Genomic DNA, 21,248 nt, shown 5'->3' with positions numbered 1-21,248 from the left:
ACAAAAAAAACTAGCCTAGTAAATCTCAAAAACTACTTTAGGCTAGAAAAATTCTAAAATGGGTAAAATTCTAGTTTAGTGACTTCTTGCTATCTTGGAAAGGGGTTAGACTAGGAGAGTGAAACTTTTAGGGATGGGTCTAAAGGCTAAAGTATATCCTGGGAAGGTATTTAAAGGGTCAATGTTGATATCACCTGAACAATTGTTTTGGGTCATGAAACTATTGTTAATGCATACATTTTGACTTTTTGAACATCTTTTCTCTCTTGCAAAACTACCACAAACTCACCATTATAGAGTTATTATATATTTGCACATTAGTGGGGGGGGGGAAACATAGCATATATTAAATACAGCAATGGTTAGTTTACATATTTAATATATGCTATGCTTTACCCCCACCCCCTAATTTGTGAATATATACCCCAAAATTGTTTCTAAACTATTACAGATTTGTGATTTCAAATAGCTATCTAAATGATTCCAATTCTATGTATAAATAGGCTACAAGAATATTTGAGCTGGAATAACTCCATAATGGTGTGTTTGGAGTAGTTTTGCAAGAGAGATAAGATATTCAAAAAGTCAAAATGCATCTATTAATAATAGTTTCATGACCCAAAACAATTGTTTAGGCAATACTAACATTGACCTTTTAAAGTACCCACCTCTAATCCTTCTCCTTCTAGAAGGTTCTGAAATTTGCCTAGCCTACATGACAGGTTTTTGACAATTTTGACTAAACAACATTTTACCTTAATTTTCAGTTACCAGTTACTTTTTCTCTGCCTTTAGTTCTGAAAATGCAATTCCTATTATTTGAGTAGAATTCTAAGCCATATCAATGTTTTCTTTTCAAAATTTAGGAAATGTTTTTGCATGTCTTTAAAACCTTATAAATTGGGATTAAGCAAAGTTGTGAAGCTGAAAACAATTTTGTTGTAGGCCTACTTCATTCAATCAGAAGATCTATTTTGCAAGGTTTCACTTTTATAACACACATATTTTGAAAGGTCATCAAAGGTCAGGACCCTCTAGAGGGATAAGAAGTAGAGGTGGGTACTTCAAAATACCTTCCCAGAACATACTTTAGCCTGTAGACCCATCCCTGAAAGTTTCATTTTCCTAACCTAACCCCTTTCCAAGATAGCAAGAAGTCACTAAACTAGACTATTTTACCCTAAAATGTTCTGCTTAGGTTACTGTAAATTTAGAAAAGCTTGCATTACTGACCCAAAAATAAGCTGAACCAATCACTTGATGCTATTTTTTTTATGTTCTTTCCATATAGCCTAGTAATGGGTACAGACTAACCTATTGTAAAATTACAATTAAATAAAAATATGGTCCATAAAATTGGTAAAATAAGGTACTGTTTAGAAAATTTAGGGTAAAATTGCTGTTTTAGAGTTGCCCTGCTAATAGAAAACCAGTTGAGCATTTTTTAATTAACTGCTTAGGCTAGTCTAGGGTGTATGAATTGGATTACACTCATTCTATTTATTTATTATAAACTAGCTGGGTCCATGCAGCTTTGCTGCCAGGACCCAGCATGGCATGCAGCAGGCTTCTATATATGGATTCTCATTGTCCCTTGTGTTCTAACTACAGACAGTTTGCTGTCTTTTCATATTACAGTTTTTAGCTTCTATATATAGATTATCATTGTCCCTTGTGTCATACTGCAGTTTTTCAATCATATTTGATAATTAAAGCAAGTCCAATCTCAAACAATGATATCAACTAAGCTTCAAAGTTTTGGTTTTGTTTTTAAGGTTTTTGAATTCTTGTAATTCTTTGTTTTTTAAATTTATTTATTTTTTTTTAGTTTTTTCTTTTTGTTTTTTTATCTTACCTTTTTTTAGTTTTTTTTTTATAGTTTTTTCTCCTTTTTCTATTTTATTTTTCTTCTTTGATTTTTTTTTTCTGGAACATGTCCCAGCAACACATGTGCAAGGTGCTAATATTTAACTGCATAAAACTTGCTTATATACAACTGGTAATTCCTCAACATGCATTCTTTTTTTACTTACTCTTTCAGCTGCAAGGCAGGTTTTGCATTGCTCTTGCAATGCATTGACATGCTTTCTTTTGGTAATTTCTCTCTGAGCTGCAAGCCTAACCCCCCCCCCCCCCTGCCTGTGAAGTAACACATATGCAAGGTGCTAATTTTTAACTGTGTAACACTTGTGGATATACAAAATTCTTTGCAGTCCCATTATCTATGTATATAAATAGATTGTCCAGCCAATTGCCAGCAATTGATCTAATAATATTTCAGCAGAGTGACTGTTTTGCAATTGGACATGCATATTTAATTTTTCTTATAGTTAATTTTGATTTCTTTACATCTATATATATAAAAATAAGTTGTTTGTTTGTGTGTCTGTCTGTCTGTCGACTGATGTCATTATAAGGATTGAGCTGTATGTTGTCATGAAGTTAGTTGTTGTCATGTTTGTTATGATGATGCTTAGTATATGACATCATTATAAGTATTTAAAAAAATTGTTCAAAGACAAATTTTTAATTGTAAGAAGATTGTTGAAAGAGAAATTTTTAATTGTAAAATGACTGAAGAACTTACAATGGCAACAGCCAAGGAAGCTGCTCAAAGAGTCTATGCCAAAAGACTTGCAGCTGATAGAGAAAGTAAGAAAAGAAAGCATGCCAAGGAATCACAAGAACTGCATGAAAACAGGCTTGTGGCTGATAGAGAAAGTAAGAAAAGAAAGTATGCTGAGGAATCACAAGAACAGCAAGAAAACAGGCTTGCAGCTGATAGAGAAAGTAAGAAAAGAAAGCATGCCAAGGAATCACAGGAACAGCAAAAAAACAGGGTTGCAGCTAATAGAGAAAGTAAGAAAAGACAGCATGCCAAGGAATCACAAGAACAGCATAAAAACAGGCTTGCAGCTGATAGAGTAAGTATCAAAAGAAAGCATGCCAATGAACCAAAACAACAGAGTGAAAACAGGCTTGCATCTCAAAGAGAAATCACCAAAAGAAAGCATGCCAAGGAATCACAACAACAGCATGAAATTAGGCTTGCATCTCAAAGAGAAATCACCAAAAGAAAGCATGCCAAGGAATCGCAAGAGCAACCTGAAAATTTTCACCTGGCATTCAGGTACAGCCCAGTTGATGATTACAGCTTGAGTAGATGTGTTCAAATTGGGACTATGTCTAAAATTTGTCCCTATTGCAAGGCCTTGAAATTCAATGGTGAAACAATGGGAATGTGCTGCGCCTCAGGAAAAGTTAAACTTCCTCTACTGGCTGCACCACCAGAGCCAATGAAGACTTTGCTTACTGGAACTACATCAGAATCTAATCGTTTTTTATCACAGATCAGAAAATATAACTCATGTTTCCAAATGACATTGTTTGGTGCCCAAATCGAAAATCCAGATCAATTTATGCCTACTTTCAAAGTAAAAGGACAAATTTATCATAGAGCAGGGTCCCTTCTACCATTCTCAGGCAAGAATCATAAATTTTTACAACTGTACTTCATCAGTGATAGAAATTCTGAATTGAATGCACATTGCAAAATTTCTCCCAACATTGAAAGGACAATTGTTTCCCAATTGCAACATCTTTTCCACAAAAATAATAATTTAGTGCATCTGTTCAAAACAGCCATCGATTTAATGCCTACTGATATGCATAAAATCGTTATTTCCACTGACAAAATGCCTCCTGGCCAACATGTGCATAGATACAATGCTCCAACTATCAACAAAGTGGCAATCGTTTTGGTTGGTGATCAGTTTTTACCTCGAGATATTATTCTTCATAAGCAAAACGGTCAGTTGGTAAGAATTGCTGAAACTCATCAATGCTATGATGCCCTACAATATCCTATCATTTTTTGGGATGGAGCCAATGGCTATCACTTTAATATTAAATTGATAAATCCAGCCACTAACAAAGAAATGAATAAGAAATGCAGCACAATGCATTATTATTCCTATAGACTAATGATTTGGCAGGATGAAGACAATTATATTTTAAAATATCATCAATTGTTTCACTAATACATTGTTGATATGTATGCAAAAATTGAATCAGAATGTTTGCTATTTATCCATCTGAATCAGACCAAGCTCTGCTCTGAACAATACATTCATTTGCGAGATGCAGTTGTAAATGACAGTAATAACACAAACGTTGGAAGATTAACGATTTTACCTTCGTCATATGCTGACAGTCCTTGTCATAAAACATAAAGTAGTTTCACTAATATTCCTATCTGCGTTTCTAACTTTTGTCTCTTAGACACCATAGGCTACTTCACAAACTATTATTGGTACTTGTGAATTAAACTAAATACACCCAAGAAGTGGAAAGGTTAATCCTAATGAAATATAACCTGCATATAACTATTCGTTTATATTATAATATAATTTTGGCTTTATATTTGTACATTATGGGATTGGGGTAAAGTATTTTGACAGCGCCCCCAACCTAACCCCCACCCCCCTAATGTGCGAATATATTGATCAAATTATGCAAGCCCAATGCATTCTATCACCCGTCACTTATCTTTGTTATGAAACCGGGTTTTTAAGATCTAACCAAAGCGTAATTCTTGATTGTGTTTTGTTTAATTAACAAGTATCCTATTTTCCTATATATATCTTCTATGTTGTCAAATTTTACATGCTCGAGTTTCATATTCACCAGTTCCTGGAAAGTTTCTATAAAATTCGTATCCTAGATTCTACTAACGTCACAACGTACCAGAAGATAGTTACCCCTCCTAAATTTCAGCTTAAGATTAACTCTAGATGCTACTGGATAGTGATAATTAGTTTTAACATCAATAGCAGCACTCATATGTACCTTAGTATTTTGTATTGATCCTGTCAGTTTATGATTTGTAATAACAGAGTGAATAAGGATGGTTGTACTATAACTAGTTGTACTATACTAAAATATAACTAGCTTGTTTTACCTTTGAAATTACTGCAGTTTATAACCATTACTATTTTCTTTTCCTCCACCAAATTTACCTAGGCTAGGATACCACCTATCCCTATTTCTACCAACCTAGGTATTAAAATCCCCTTATAAAAATACCATATTTCTTCCCAATGTCCAGTCTGTTTGTTCCTGCAGCTATGAGAAAAATTCTTCCAAGTCGCTGCAATCTCAATCAGTTGGTCCTACTGCTGTATATACTACTATGACTGATACCTTGCACATTTTAGTTGTAAAATGAGCAACTTGAATTGTTATTAATAGCTGCCCAATATAATTAAGACTTTGAAGCTTCCTTATTCATCGTCCCTCTCTGCAGCCCATACATTACCTAATGTCATGTTTACTGTTTGTGGGATATGAATTTCTGCAACTCATAATAACTCCAGCTCAAAATGTCTGAATTCGTCTGTCAAAATGTCAATATTATAATTGTTTTTTAATGTTTTAATGTTCAAAGTTGCAAAGTTTTATATTGCTCAAATCATTGAATTGTTTATCGCCCCAGAAAAAGGAATGGGTCCCGCCATTGCAGGTCAGAGGCTAATGCTTCTCAAGTCTAAACTAAGCACTTAAGCCACCTTAGAACCCAACAGCGAGAGGTCCCATTCAGTTAACGTTCAGTTAAATGGAGGCTTTAGTCAATCCTTGGCCCAATCTTGGCAACTTCATGATTTTCATTACTTGATTGTGTTCTTTTCACAAGTGACCCCATAAAGAGTAGAGACCCCAAACCATCTCAATACCAGGACAGCTCCACCCTTTTATACCAAACCTATTCTTGCCAGTGCTACTGCACTAATTTTTGTGGAAATTCCCCAACATAAAAACATTTGTGGCAACTGACTCAACCTTGACCATCGGAAAATGGCCTTATTTTTGGTGGGTTTTTCTTCCTTTGTCTGTTCCTTAAAATATGTAGGAAAAATTTAATAGTTTTGCAATTTTCATAGTCTGTAGGAAGTGGAGATAGTAGTTGTGCCTCTTGGGATTATCAATTTCTGCTTGTTTTAGCAAGGTATTGCTTTTCTGTTGATAGAAATGAGATTGTAGCCCCTAGGGCATGATTTTATTTCAATTATATTTTGCTCTGCTTCAGACTCATCAAACAGTTTGTAGTAAGAAACTCTAAGTATTAGGGCAGCTTGCCCTAATAATAACCAAAACTCTAAAAAACGGAATTTTCATAATAATAGGTACATCAAAACTATTGCCTTCTTATGATAATCTGAATATATAGAATTCCTTAAGCTTAATTTCACACATCTGAAACCACAAGCCTCATAAAATTTCCTCCCAGATTTTTGGAAAAGGAGGGAAACGCCAAAAAGTCACGGAATCTCAGTGTAAACGCACAATCAGATTCAACATATCAGAAACTCTGCTATAGAGGTGTCAGGCTCTCATCAACAAAAGGTAGAATTTTATATTTTTTGCCAGAATAAAGATTGCAGTTCCGTGTTTATTTGAGCCACTGGTCCTAGAAGATCAGGAGAGTGTTCTTCCAAATGGAAATCAAAATTTTGGAAAAGCTAAGTGACCAAAAGATTAAGAGGGCAACCCTTGCATCTCCCATGCCCATTCCCCCCAGTCATCCAATCAAAATTTTGAGAAGACAATTTTGTTCAGCATAGTTAAAAACTTTAATAATCATGCCTTTGGGGATTTCATATCCCTCCCCCAGCCAAAATCCGTGGAAAAGGACTATGAGCTATAAAATTCGCCCATTGTTTGCGTTAAGTGTTGGTTAATGGGAAGTATACAGACATTTTTTTGTTGGAGGAGAGTTTTCCATGGAGCGAATCTCTTGCAGCAGAAATTCTGCATGGCTGTACTGTCCAGGGGGAGAAAGTCCTTCAGAAATTCGACAAACAAATATGTCTTTTCAACTGAAAGTAAGGGGTAACATTAACACATAAAACGAACAGATATTTTATGTATATAAGGGGGACTGTCCCTTCCTCAATGTTTTGCTCTTTATGCCAAAATTTGACTCTTTGTTCCAATTCTTTATGAATGACTCCTGAAAGACAAGGGCAGATTAATTAGAATGATAAGCTTTTTCAAAGCAGTGAAAAGCTTTTGCATGCACAGTGAGCAGGGGGCCACCCCCTCACATACAGAATAATCTCAGTTATTTTAAATTTTGACGTTGCCCCTCACTTTCAGTTGAAAAAACTTCTTTTTTTTATTCAGTGCATGAGCTGAAACCTAATCTGCTAGCTCAACAGAACCATTAAAAAATTGCATTAGAAGCTTGGAAACCCACATGGTCAAACAGTTCGTGGTAACAAACTGTAAGTAAGGAGCAACCCGGCTCATTAGTAACCGAAACTCTAAAAAGCGGAATTTCGTATACCAATAGTTATATTAAAAGAATGGGCTTATTATGCTGATTTCAAATATACAAGTTTTATTAAGTATTACCCATTAACGGCTTCGAGCCCGAGACTATCTGCCTGATTTTCGAAAAAGGGGGAATCACTCCATAAAAGTCATAGAATCTTAATGAAAATCATACCATTACATTCAGCGTATCAGCTAACCCTATTGTATAGGTTTCAAGCCCCTATCTATAGAATATGGAATTTCGTATAGAGGGTAACTAGGCCCCCTCCCCCACCCCTTTTTCATAAAATCGTCCGATAAAAATTTGTAGATAGCTATTTTGTTCATTCTAGTTGAAAAGTCCAATGCCTTTGTATATAACATGACCCTCCCCCCTCAACAGCCCCAGGGGAAAGTTCTTTAAGTTATAAAATTTGACCATTGTTTACGCATAATAATTGTTATTGGGAATCATGCATGCATTTTAGGGTAGGAGGGGGAAGAATTTTTTCTGAGGGTTTTTCCACGGGGAATTTTCGATGGGGAGGGAAGTTTCCAGGAGGTGAACTTGTCAGGGGTAATTATACAATTTGGGAATTTGCAAGAAATCCTATGCAAAGTTCTTTTTATATGTCTTGCTTTCTCTTTTCATCTTAATTTTACGTGTGGAGTTGTTAAGAGTAATTGTCCTGGGTAAATTTTCACCGGGATTGAATTGTCTAAATTATATTTAGTAGGGAGGGTATTTCTCCGTGGAGATGGGGCGAGATTTCCTGGGATTATTTTAAAAACGATCAGAAATTAAGTAAAAAAAAACAAGTTTTTCTCCAACTGAAACTAAGGATTAAATTAAAAACTTAAAACGAACAGAAATTATTACATGTATGAAGGGGGTTGCCTCCTCCTCAACACCTCGCTCTTAACGCTAAAGTTTGAACTTCGTCCCAACTCTTTAAGAACGACTCCTGAAACGCAAGGGTTGTTTAATTAGAATAATATGAGGCTTTTTTAGAAGTACTAAAAAACTTAGCGGAAAAGTGAGGTGTTGAGGAGGAGTCAACACCCTTAATATACGTAATAATTTCTGTTTGTTTTAAGATATAGTTCCCTTGAACACTCCTACATGTTCAAAATGTTTTGATTTCTCTAAGGGCCTATTTTTGTTCTGAAAGGTTTTCTTTCCTAGGCAAAGTTTAATGGTTATTGCCTAAAAATGGCCGAGAGGAAGGAATAAGTTACCCAACAGATTTGTGAGCTTATAAACTATAGCATATTTTCCTTTCAGGTATCGGCTTCTTATTTTAGTTTTGACATTTCTGAGCTACACTGCCTATCATCTTTCAAGGAAACCCATCAGTGTTGTGAAGAATGTTTTAAATAGGAATTGCTCACTAATTCCTGTCCCAAGTGATGTAAATACAACTGATCCTACTTGGTGTGACTGGGCTCCTTTTGGTAAGTGTTGATCATGGTCTGAAAATTCAATTTACCTTATAGTGGAACAATTAGTTGGGGTCAGAGTTGGTTATCGTTCTCTCATAGCTCCTATGTTAAGTTTTTCATCCATTGGCGCACTGTAGAACCGGTTTCTTTCAGCTTAGCATGATGCAAGGCAAAGACAAGTGACAGAATAGATGGGAAATATATAATTTGGGTTATATATTTGCATGTTAGGGGGATTGGGTAAAGTATTCAAACACTCTGAGTAGGAAGCAATTCTTGCTTCATAATATGCAGATAAATATACCTAGCACACCTTGCATGCAGACCCGCTATACCTTACCCCCCCCCCCCTAATGTGCAAATATATATCCCCAACTTTGTTTCTTATTATGTTTCATCATGTTTTGTCATATTTCAATAAGATTAGTCAGAGAAGTTAGAGGTTCTACTTAAATGAAGAACCTAAGATAGGCGCTATAACAGAACAGTACCGAGAATTCATTTACGATTTCTTCATTCCGAAAAATTTGCCATTTTTTTAACAATTTTTGAGTAATTTATTTAAGAAAAAGTGAACTAGGATTGTAAATTTATGTATGACGAATATATTGATATCTTAAATATTACTATTGTAAGCCGATAAATTAGATCTCTGCAAAGAACTATTAGCACCACAAAAATTGTATTTTTGGTGCTTTGATCATAACTTTTCAATGTTTAAAAGCATATATCATTAGTAGAATATGTTCGAAAGCAACATAATATTACAAGGTAAATAAAGGGATTGCTGGGAAATGCATACCAGTTTTGATTTTATTCATGGAAACCAACTTGAGTGTCCAGTCTTGTCAGTTTCCTTCAGTCTTTAGCTTTAACTTTCAACAAGGCTTCAGCTCAGAATAACCTAACTGTCAAATATGATTATTTCTTATTTTTTTTTCTTTAAAAAAAGATTTGTTGGGCTAAGATTGTTACAATTAGGCATCTTTAGAAATTGATCTCTTTTTTATGTTAATGATCTAGTTTTAGCTTCGTTGTTTGATTTTATATTCCCATGATGTGTCTTATGTATTACCGTACTCTTTTTCTTTACCTGTAAAATTCAAATTTTCAGATCATATGCTTTTTCCGTGGAGATATAGTAGGAATGATTATATGTTCTCCAAAAATTAGAAGTTTAGTATTTTTCTATAAACCAAATGATGTAGTGTATTTAACAGGCACTTGGTAGAAATGTATAGTAAGGGGGGTTGATTAACCATAAAAGGATGTAAAAATTGGAAAATTATATTAACATTGTTTATAAACATGCGGGGGGAGGGGGGGAATTTTGAACTCTTTTGTGGGAATGGGCTAAGATTTTCCTTGTTTGGATCTATTCCCAGCCTTCAGCTGCAGTAAAAGTTTGTACATATTCATTCATGTATTTGCAGATGGAGACAATGCCCAAACACTACTTGGTGCCCTTGACTCATCATTTCTGTTTGCTTATGCTATTGGAATGTTTATAAGCGGAGTTGTTGCTGAAAGGAATGATCTGAGGTATTTTCTGGCATCTGGGATGCTTTTATCAGGCATATTCACCTACATGTTTGGCCTTGGATATACTTTAGGAATACACAATCTATATTATTATCTAATTGTTCAGGTAAATATTGTTTTGTATATTCTACTTTTATTCCACTTATTTATCCATACAGTGCTAAATCAGGAATGTGGCCAGGATAGAGTTTCAAGAAATGTTCCATTCATTTTATGTGGTAGGCGGTCCAACTATGGGAGGTGATCCTTTTGACTCATTATTTAGCCAAAAAGTGTGTATTTTTAGAACATTTTCTAATGCTTGAGTGGACAAAAGTCAGAACCCCCCTTGCCACCACCCTGGTTATGCCCAAATGCCGTATAATGATTAAGCTCCGAATTTCAGTAAAAATAGATTGACGCCCAAGAAGATTAGGTTTAACATTGAAAGCTTATACACGATAAAATTAAGTATTTTCCTGCTTTTGTCGATAGTTTTGAAATTGAACCCTGTGAAGTTCCAATACATGTAATAAATGCAAGCTGGGGATAACGTTCGCCATTATCGAGAAACAAAATTCCGCATACATATCTGCTTTAGGCACATTTGTTATGTATCAGTAAAAGACTATTTGAATTAAAGCTTCTGTTAAATATCACCGAAAATTGCCTAAATAGTAAAATTTGGTGTGTTTATGGTATAATAAAGTCTTTGGTTTTGTCAATCAGAAGTAATAGGCTAATTACAGATACAGACTTTTGCTGGAATATAATTTCTGGCTTTGATTTCAAGCAGTGTATCCATCGACAACTATTGTGACTGATTTCCCATGAAAAGGATAATCTTGTTTGGTATAGAAGAAGTAGCAGTAGAATTTTTCCATTTAAAATTGTTCAAATGAAGTTGTTCCTGAACCTTTTACTATATCAGACCATCGAAAACTCCTAGCGCATCGTTTGGACCCCTTGAAACTAAAACTACAAAAAGTTTGGAAATTTACAGAAGATTTTATAAATATATCATGTCCTGGTTGCGTCATTAACTGCAGCCTAGTAAAGAGCGAACCGCAGCCCATAGTAACCCTAAGTTGAAAAACACGTTTTGAAAAAAACTGCCTGGTGAGAAAAAATTGCCATCTGACATCGAATCAGGAATAATAATCTTAAAAAGTAAAAGTTTAATCTTTTACCTACTAAAAGCGGTTAAACTCAAAAGCAAAAGCTTATAGCGAAAAGAAATAGTGATTTCAAAAAATAGACTGAAATCCCTTGGAAATGATGTCAGATCGAAATAAAAACTGCACCATTGGAATCAGCATGGTTGAAAACTTTAAATAGGATAATTACAAGGGATTTCACCTTGAACACTAAGGAAAATCACTTTTTTGCATGGGTAGAACTGATTTTTCTTTCTCCTTTTTTTTTTCTTTTTTTTTTTACCAGGGCTAGCGAGTGACCAGAACATCATAGAAGGTGTTTAATGGCTGATTCGAAAGGAAATTAAATTAACTAATACCCTTTAAGTGAGCATGGAGTGCAGCTTGCCCCCCTCCCCAAAAGGCTTCCTCGCCCCAAAGCCGTCGGATCAAAATTTCGAGATAGCCATTTTGTTCAACATAGTTCAAAGATCCAGTAACCATGGTTTTGGTGATGATACGATCCTCTATAGTCTCTGGGGGAAGGGCTCAGCAGGGTACCGGTATTGGGCATGTCGTTATCGGGTGTTTATTTAAATCATGGTTTTTTGCGTTCTATCATGGTTTCAGCTGTAGCTGCGACCTGCTAAAGTGCAAACCACAGCCTATAGCAACCAAAAGTCGAAATCCGCGTTAAAAAAAAAAAAAAAAAAAAAAAAAAAAAAAAAAAAAAAAAAAAAAAAAAAAAAAAAAAAAAAAAAAAAAAACGCCATCTGACATTCATTCAGCAATGGTAACTATTATTTCGGTTAATCTTAAAAGTTAAAGTTAAATGCGAAAACAAATTTATGAGTCTGAAAAAGAGCAAAAAGAAAATGAAAATGAAAAAGAGTCTGAAACCCCTATAAAAAGGCGTCAGATCAAAATGAAAACTGCGCAATTGGAATCAGTATAGTTAAAAACCTTGTATAGGGTAATTAGAGTCCCCAAGCTCAAATAACAAGGAAAATCCTTTTTTTTGCATGCGTAGCACTGATGTGTGCTTTTTTCTTTCTTTTTTACCAGTGCAAGTGGGTTACCAGGACACCATAAAGAGATGTTCAATGGCTCATTCTAATGGAAACTAAAATTGCCAGTGCCCTTTTTTATGACCAAAAATATTAGAGGGCAGCTAGCTCCTCTCTCTAAAAGGACCCTTCCCCTCAACTCGTGTGATCAAAATTTTGAGATAGTAATTTGTTTCAGCATAATTGAAAAATCCAGTAACTATACCTTTGGTGATGACCTGACCCTCTCTAGTCTCCGGGAAAAAGGCTGTAAGCTATGCAATTATGGTCGTACGAAAGTCAATAGATTAAATTAGATTACCAGAACTCGTAGTTCGTTTGGTAGAGTGGTGGACTTTGGATCACGATATCAATGGTTCAATTCTTAATCGGGCTTGTTTTCAGTTTGGATATGTGCCTTCTATATGATTATATGGATAACCTGTCTTTGTTATGGCTGTCTACGGTAATTCTTAGCCAATGCTGTTTTTCCTTCTGCGCCAAAATTTGAGTGATTTTGAGCTTGATTTTATATTTATATTTTCTTTTAATATTTCTGGAAAATATTAAGTCATTCGAATTTGTCAACTCATTGTTTCTTTTGGATCACATAGTCTCTAAAGAAGGGATTTCACATATAGCCTAGTACTTGTTATTGGGAAACAATCAGGCATTTTTAGGGTGGGTGGGATTTGCAGGGGGGGATTTTGACGCGAAGAGTTTTCCATGCGAAGAAAATCCTCTGGGGGAATTTGCCAGGAGAAATTTTACAAGGGGGGGGGGGGATTTCCTAGCATTTTTTGAAAACCATCACGAGTTAAATAAAAAAAATATCAACCGCAAGTAAGCAGTAACATTAAAACCTAAAACGAATAGAAATTATTCTGTATATGAGGGGGGCTTCCTCAATTCCCCAGAAAGAAGTAAAGGGCGAAGTTGAAACTTAAGCAAAGAAAAATTATAAAAACCCCGTACTTTACTGAGAACATCCAAATCCCAATAGGCCTATAGAAAGCAAGAGTATTGATTTACGAGTCAAAAGTGAGTACATAGCCTTGAAAACATCAAACTAATTTAAAACACTTTTTATAGTGTTACACCAGCTGCGATATCTGTAACTTTCAGTATGCAATTAAAATCATCTTAAAACTCCAGTCTTGGTACCTGAAATCTCCCCCCGCTTTTGAAATTGGAAACTGTTTTTTAAAGAAGTAAATTTTTTGTTGGTGCCCAACTCCCATCCTTCTCCCTCTCCCATCCTTCCTGCCTACTGTATGATGAGGGTTGTTGAAGATTTTACTATGTTTATTGTAGAATATTAGATAAAAGCTTTATTTGTCTTGCTGCAACCACTATCTAGTTTTGGAGTTTTATATCAGGATTTCACTAGGTTTTCCTTCTAGGCTCTGGCTGGTTTTTCACAATCCACAGGATGGCCTGGTGTAGTTACAGCAATCGGACATTGGTTTGGGAAGGGCAAGAGAGGTAACTTTTTAGTCCAAGTTCAATTTTTTATTCTGTATCAGCTTTAATTTTGCAGCTTTCCCTGTATTATTAAAAAAAAGTTATTATTTCATGCCTTGATGCATGTGTTCATTATTTTAACAGATATCTATATTGAAATATGGATCGGTATGTTCAGTGTCGAAATGCCCAAAGCCTAGAAAAATGTTTCTTTTTTAAAGAGGCTTCCAGGCTGTGTTTAAATAGTATTTATTTTTCTGACATGGCCAGCCATGTACCCCTCTGGTAGAGAGAAACAAATTATAAGAATTGTTTTTCCTTGAGAATTGTGACGATTCTAGTGAATGACGACACCAATAACCAAGACAAAGCCAAATAAGTGTGATACATTGTTCGTATGGAAGACTAACATTTAATTTTAGGCCAATGCTGACTAGTAAAATGTTGACCGCTACAGGAATTAGAATTTAGGAAAGCTGCGTTCGGAAATCGGTAGTCTATATTAAAAGTTAAAAAAGGGCTGGGTCATCGCTTTATTCTGTAGTTTTAAATCATGAAGTTTCAAATCAGCAATTTCAATTAAATTACGGAATTCTGGTGTGAATCAAGTTCCTTGTTCCTGTTAATGTGTCAAAGAATTATCCATTTGTATGATTTTTTTTCTTTTAATACTCGTTGTGATTCTCACTGTTGCTGCTCTTCTAACTGTAGATTTAATTTACGATTGGATGTGGCCGCCCCTATCGCTTTTCTTTTAACAGCAAATTTCTTTGTCCATTATGTTTATTTGAGATTTGTCGTGGTGCTTCTTATCTCACGTTTTCTAGCCGCAGATCTACGCACCTACTCATATTATGTGTTTGGTTTGATTCTTTATGTCACATGTCTTCTAGCGACAGATTTTGTTTGCGCTTCATTTTTGTGCATTATCACCTCAGATTTTTTTTTTCCGTGCCTTTCACTTTCTGTTCGGTTTCATTCAAAATCAGGTGTAATTTCTTGTGTCGTCATTGATACCAAAAATACTTCTTTCCAGTCGTTACATTTTTGCTTTAGTTGTGTTGATATATAATTCAGCAAGAACCAGGATTGTCTCTGTTCAGAGTCATTTGTCATCACGTTTAATTTTGCACGTGTCATAGACGTTAAAATTAATTTTCTATATCCTGGTTATCCTTCATTGACTAACACATGGTAAAGAAACACGTTCCTTTATTCTGTCGTAATTTTGCTTTGTCTTCCAACTGCAGATTTTGGTGTGTAAAATTTTTGTTTGCAATTCAATGCGATTTATTGCTGTTTCTTGTGCCCATGTGTTTTTCTTTATCTGTTCAGAATCATTTGTCACCTTGTGTAATTTTGCATGCGTCATAGTTACTAAAAATGATATGACCTTCTCCGGGCGAAAAATTGTGTAATTTACGGTCTTGAAGTGTACATCAATATGGTGTCAATCACTTAATTTTTTTTCTAAAAAGACTCTAAACGAATTTTTTCAGACTCATGATCTACATAAATGGTTTTTACATGCCAGAATATCCAAGGTTGCCAATCTAAAAAAAAATGGAGGCGATTTGAAGAACAAATTTGTAAATAAATGCACAATAACTCATCCAAAGAGAGTAAATATATGCATATTTTGCACACGGAGACTAGGTCCCGACACATGACAGGCTTGTAAATATTTGACTATCAAATTACGCATTAGCGTAATCATTGGTTTCTTCTTTGTTTTTAAGTCATGAGGTTCAAAATCAACAGTTTCAACTGAATTAAGAAATTCTAGTATAAATTCAATTGCTCTTTCCTGTAATTGCATCAAAGAGTTAATGTTCCTCTAACTGTAGATTTTTTGTCCATTATTTCCATTTGAAGATCGTTGTGATGCTTGTTGTTGTATGCCTTCTAGCTGCAGATATTGTTGCGCTTCTTTTTTGTGCATCACTACCCCATACATTTTTCCATGCCTTTTGCTTTAAATGCTCAGATTAATTCAAGATCATGTGTAATTTTGCATGACGTCATAGATGCCAAAAAATGTCTTTCACAGCTTTTCCCTAGTTGTTATATTTTTGCTTCAGATATGTTATGTAATTCAGTAACAATTAGGAATGACCCAATGCCTAAGCCCTCTGAAATTGCTAAATTAAGCATTGGAAATTCCGACGTTGGTTCAATCTCCCCTTCCTGTATATCCTAAATTATGCCATAGTATAATTATCATGTTGTTCTTTTTGTTTTGAACTACCTTTTACTTTACACTTCAATGTGATTTTTGCTTGTGTCATGCCTTTTTCTTTAGTTTTTCAGAGCCTTTTATTATCTTGTGTTATTTTACATGTGTCATAGATGCAAAATTTTAATTCATATTTCCTGTTCATAGACTCACATGCGCTAATTGTGATATCGCTCTGTATTTAACCGCAGAGTTTATTGTGCAACACTGCAATTCAGTGTGATTTTTGTTGTTCCATGCCTTGTTCCATGCCTTTTTCTTTACCTGTTTGGAGTTATTTGTCATCTTTTGTAATTTTGTATGCGCTACAGATACAAAAAACGAAAAGACATTCCCGGGGAAAAATTAAGTAATTTTTGCTTTTTGAATGTACATAAATACGATGTCACTGACAGATTTTTTTTCTGGTATGAATTCGGTTCCTCTTTCCTGTTTATCCTTCACTGGCGCCCGAATTACTTCATTCCGTTAAAAGGTAATTAAGAACTAGGGCCTGAGTTAATTTTCTCTTTCCTGCGTATCTTTGCAGACGCTAAAACGCACTTCTTCATTCTAGGGTGAAAAATCTACTATTTCGATGGAATTAAGAAATTTTGTTGTGAATTCAATTCCTTCCTCCCGTTTATTCTTCACTCACGCCAGGGTTTCCTAAAGCACGTTCCTTATTTCCATTGCAATTTCGCTTTTGCCTTCTAACAACAGATTTCGTTGTGCAATATTTTTGTGTGCCATTCAATGTCATGTTGAATACTGTTTCTTGTTCCATGCCTTTTTTTTTGCTGTTCCAAGTCATGTCTTGTAATTGAACATGTGTCATAGATAGTAAAAGTGACGCAACTCCAAGGTAAAGGTAATGGTGTAATTTACGCTTTTAAAATACGCATATAAATATGACGTCACTTGTATTTTTTAGGCTTTAAACGACTCTCACTGTCGCTTGTCTTTCAAACGCAAACAATTTGAGCCTCTTCTTGATGTCATGACGTTCGAATGGACCTTAAATTAGAAGTGGTGCCTTTGTAAAATTACATTTTTCTTATTGGATCTTGAACTTTTGCCTCGGCTTTTCTTTTGTCATTACGAAAGACATATCGCCAAACCTTTGTTTCTTTTAATTGTTCAGGTGGTGGGACGAAAACTCCTTTTTCAACCAAAGATTTATCTTGTCCATATTTTTGATTTTCAAAAGGTATGGTAGGCATTGGTGACCTTACCCCTGTCAAAATCCAAAACCCAATCATCATTGCTATCATTTTCAATTTGGTTTGGTCGTTTTAACCTCTGTTTATCTTTCGTCATTATGAAAAACATATCGCCAAACCTTTGCTGTTCTTAACAAAAGTATGGTAGGCATTGATGACCTTATACATGTCAAAATTCCAATCCCAATCATCATCGCTATCATTTTCAATTTTGAGACGTTATGATTCTTACTGTCCAGGTTGATTTTCATTGACTAACTCACATGTTCGTTGTCGCACGTCTTCTAACCACGTGTGTCTTTGCTCTCCATTTTCATTTTCGACTTGCTAACATGCTCGGTGTCACATGTCTTATAACTACGCGTCTTTGCTCTTCATTTTCATTTTTGGCACGCCGCCGCTTTTCATTTTCATTTTTGACTCCCTCATCTCCTCGGTGTCGTATGTCTTCTAACCGCGTTTGTCTTTGCTTTTCATTTTCATTTTTATCACGCTCTTATTGTCGTTTTCACATATCTTCTAACCGCCCGTGTATTTCCTCTTGATTTTCACTTTTGACACGTCTTTGAATTTTGATTACTTCAGGCAATTTAGCAATGTTCTTTGCTTCAGCTGTCCGTATTGGTGTTGTCGCAATTGATGGTCGAGGTTGTCGAATTTCACATCTTATAATTTTTGATAGTTCAGGTGTTGGTTCCAAAGAATCATCATTTTTAGTAACAGCAAGTGCAAATTTTCGTTTCTTGGGCCTTCCAACAGCCATTATATTGTAAAGATAACTGTTGCATTGGAAACCCAACCATCTTATTTATGCTATGCATGACATCGTATAAGAAAATACTTATATGAAGTCGTAAGAAATGCTTATATGATGTACTATCATAGTACTATCATAGCGCATAACATCATTTTCAAAAACCAAAATTAAGTCTCCAAACGAATTTTCTCAGACTTCTGACCTATCTAGATCGTTTTCTGTGCGAGAATATCCCAAGATACCAAATTTCCTGAAATAATATGGAGCTGTTTTCGATAACACACATAAATATACACACACACAATTATTGTTCACTTATAAAGAAAGTGTATATATATATATATATATATATATATATATATATATATATATATATATATATATATATATATATATATATATATATATATATATATATATATATATATTATATATATATATATATATATATATATATATATATATATATATATATATATATATATATATATATATATATATATATATATATATATATATATATATATATATATATATATATATATATATATATATATATATATATATATATATATATATATATATATATATATATTTATATATATATATATATATATATTATATATATATATATATATTTATATATATATATTATATATATATATATATATATATATATATATATATATATATATATATATATATATATATATATATATATATATATATATATATATATATATATATATATATATATATATATATATATATATATATATATATATATATATATATATATATATATATATATATATATATATATATATATATATATATATATATATATATATATATATATATATATATATATATATATATATATATATATATATATATATATATATATATATATATATATATATATATATATATATATATATATATGTGTGTGTGTGTGTGTGTGTGTCTGTGGTGAAAAGAAATCTTTTCTGGAGGGGGGGGGTGCGAGACCAGACATTACTTCTATCAGTGGTCAAAATTGACTTGAACAGACAAAACGACCGCGCCTAGACGTTTAATTAATATAGATTACAAACACAAATTATGGTACTTTTTCTTAATGGCAGATAAAACAGTGACATTTTGACCAGTGATAGAAGAAATAGAACGATTTTCGCAATAAAAGTAAAAACGATGGCGTTTGTCTCAGGACTAAGAAAACGCCAGGTATTCACAATTGTTCTATTTAATTTCGGTTTAGAACCGTGCGATTGGTTTATAAGGCATAAAATCACGTGTCATTTCCGACTTGTTTGAAATAACTCCTTTCTTTACCTTGGTCGAAAATGCTAAAAATATTCATTCCCAAGCGATAATTTCCTAATTGTCTCAAGAAGTATCCTTGAGACCGATCAAGGGACGAGGGTAAGTAGCACCCTGAATGCATCTATGTTTATTATATATCATGCGGGTTAGAAAGAAATCATTTGTATGCCAGGTTCGGCGCTTCTACCTGTTGTTTCCCAATACAACATGGGACAATTCTTATGGTTCCCTATAAACGTCCCTCCAGCTATCACCAGTGGTCTAGTTATTATGTAAGCAAGTTTAAATTACATCGATATATTCGTAGTTTAAATCGGAATATTGGGTTTGAATCCATTTCTGTGGAGATTTGACTATATTTGGTTTTGCAGGTTTGATTTTTGGAATTTGGAACTCACACACATCTATTGGCAATATTCTGGGCACACTTATTGCTGCATATTATATTGAAATAAATTGGGGACTAGCTTTTATGTATCCTGGCCTCATAATTGCTGCAATTGGGATTCTGGTATTTCTATTTCTCGTGCCGGATCCAAGAGGTGTGGGATGCACACCTCCAGATCACCATGGAACTGAAGATACTCATACGGTACTTAGAATTTTAATATTTAAAGAGAAGTATTTTAGTTAGCATAGACGCTGGGTTTTACAAGTTGTTAAATTAAGTTGAAAGTATTGCACCTTGTTGTTTGTATCCATCATCACTCTTTTTTTGTAACTGCTGTGAATTGATACACCTTTGAAATGGTATTTCTCTTTAGCTTTTCATTACTGGATTGACTTATACCTTAATGACTTGCAAGAAAAAACAATTGTGTTACAGGAGCAACACTTTAGTTTTGTCCTGTTTTTCTTCCTTTTTTTAGTCCGTCAATTTCCGCTTATTGGTAGAAAGCGGTAAGAAGTGCGACGGCTGCCTGGCTCAATTTCTAAAGAAATGGGAACTTTCCTATTGCTCCTTTCTAAGTTGGAATATTAGAAAGTTGCCCAGCGATAACAAAATCTACTTTTCAACCAAGACAGATTTTTTTTCAACGCTTGCTGATAGTCCTTGATGAGCTGATGACAGTATATGAGTCTACCTTTCGTGTAAAATTCGTTCACGCGATACATTATTTTAAAAATCATGCGAGCTTGACGATTATATCGTTTGGTACGCATTAGAAAAAAACAAAACTAGTTGGTGCATTTGAGATTACTGGGTTTCATATCCACTACAGAGGAACATGCAAGGAAAGATGGATTATTAGAGCACAATCATGTTCTTGGTTTGGGGGTTAGATATACTATTTTGAAAATTACAAAAGATTGGCAACTTCACTGTTCTTAGTGTACGATAGAAAAAATGGGTGCAAATATTAAGAAAAGGGATGGACTTTTCAGTGACAATTGGCTATTATGCCTTGGACATATTCGCGATGAGGGGTTGGTACCTTTTGTTAGTTGATACACCTATTATTTGCTTCTGACGCATTTGAAGTTACTAAAAGTGTGGTTACATGTCCGTTACGGAGAGGGAAATGCAAGTAAGAATAGATTGATAGAGCACAATTATCTTCTTGGTTAAGGGGTTCGAAGCTTCTGCAAATTATTTTACCAATTATTCGATCAAAAGAATTGGGAACAAAATTCAAAGACAAAAGATGAAATTTTAATTAAAAATCTTTATTGCCGTCGTCTTGGGGGAGTAGGGGTTGTGAGCCTCTATTGACTGGTGTATCCTTCTTTTATTTTTTCAGTATCTATCTGTAATAAGATAATTATGAAAAGCGATGGAAGCTTCATTGTAATTGTACGAAC

General features: G+C 34.1%; 1 protein-coding gene across 3 annotated transcripts in view; it reads left to right on the top strand.

Moving 5' to 3' along the window:
- The window catches only part of LOC136027354 (glucose-6-phosphate exchanger SLC37A2-like), a 46,568-nt gene that overhangs the window by 512 nt on the left and 24,808 nt on the right, over positions 1-21,248 (top strand). For all 3 annotated transcript variants that reach the window (XM_065704515.1, XM_065704514.1, XM_065704516.1), the window contains exons 2-5: positions 8,600-8,769; positions 10,191-10,405; positions 13,864-13,945; positions 19,817-20,037. In XM_065704515.1, the coding sequence (XP_065560587.1) occupies positions 8,600-8,769; positions 10,191-10,405; positions 13,864-13,945; positions 19,817-20,037 (688 nt within the window). The remainder of the gene's footprint in view (positions 1-8,599; positions 8,770-10,190; positions 10,406-13,863; positions 13,946-19,816; positions 20,038-21,248) is intronic.

Source organism: Artemia franciscana, chromosome 5 (assembly GCF_032884065.1).
Source record: "Artemia franciscana chromosome 5, ASM3288406v1, whole genome shotgun sequence".
Taxonomy (NCBI): Eukaryota; Metazoa; Arthropoda; class Branchiopoda; order Anostraca; family Artemiidae; genus Artemia; species Artemia franciscana.
The sequence above is the reverse complement of the archived record's forward strand: the minus strand, read 5'-3'. Positions and strand labels throughout refer to the sequence as shown.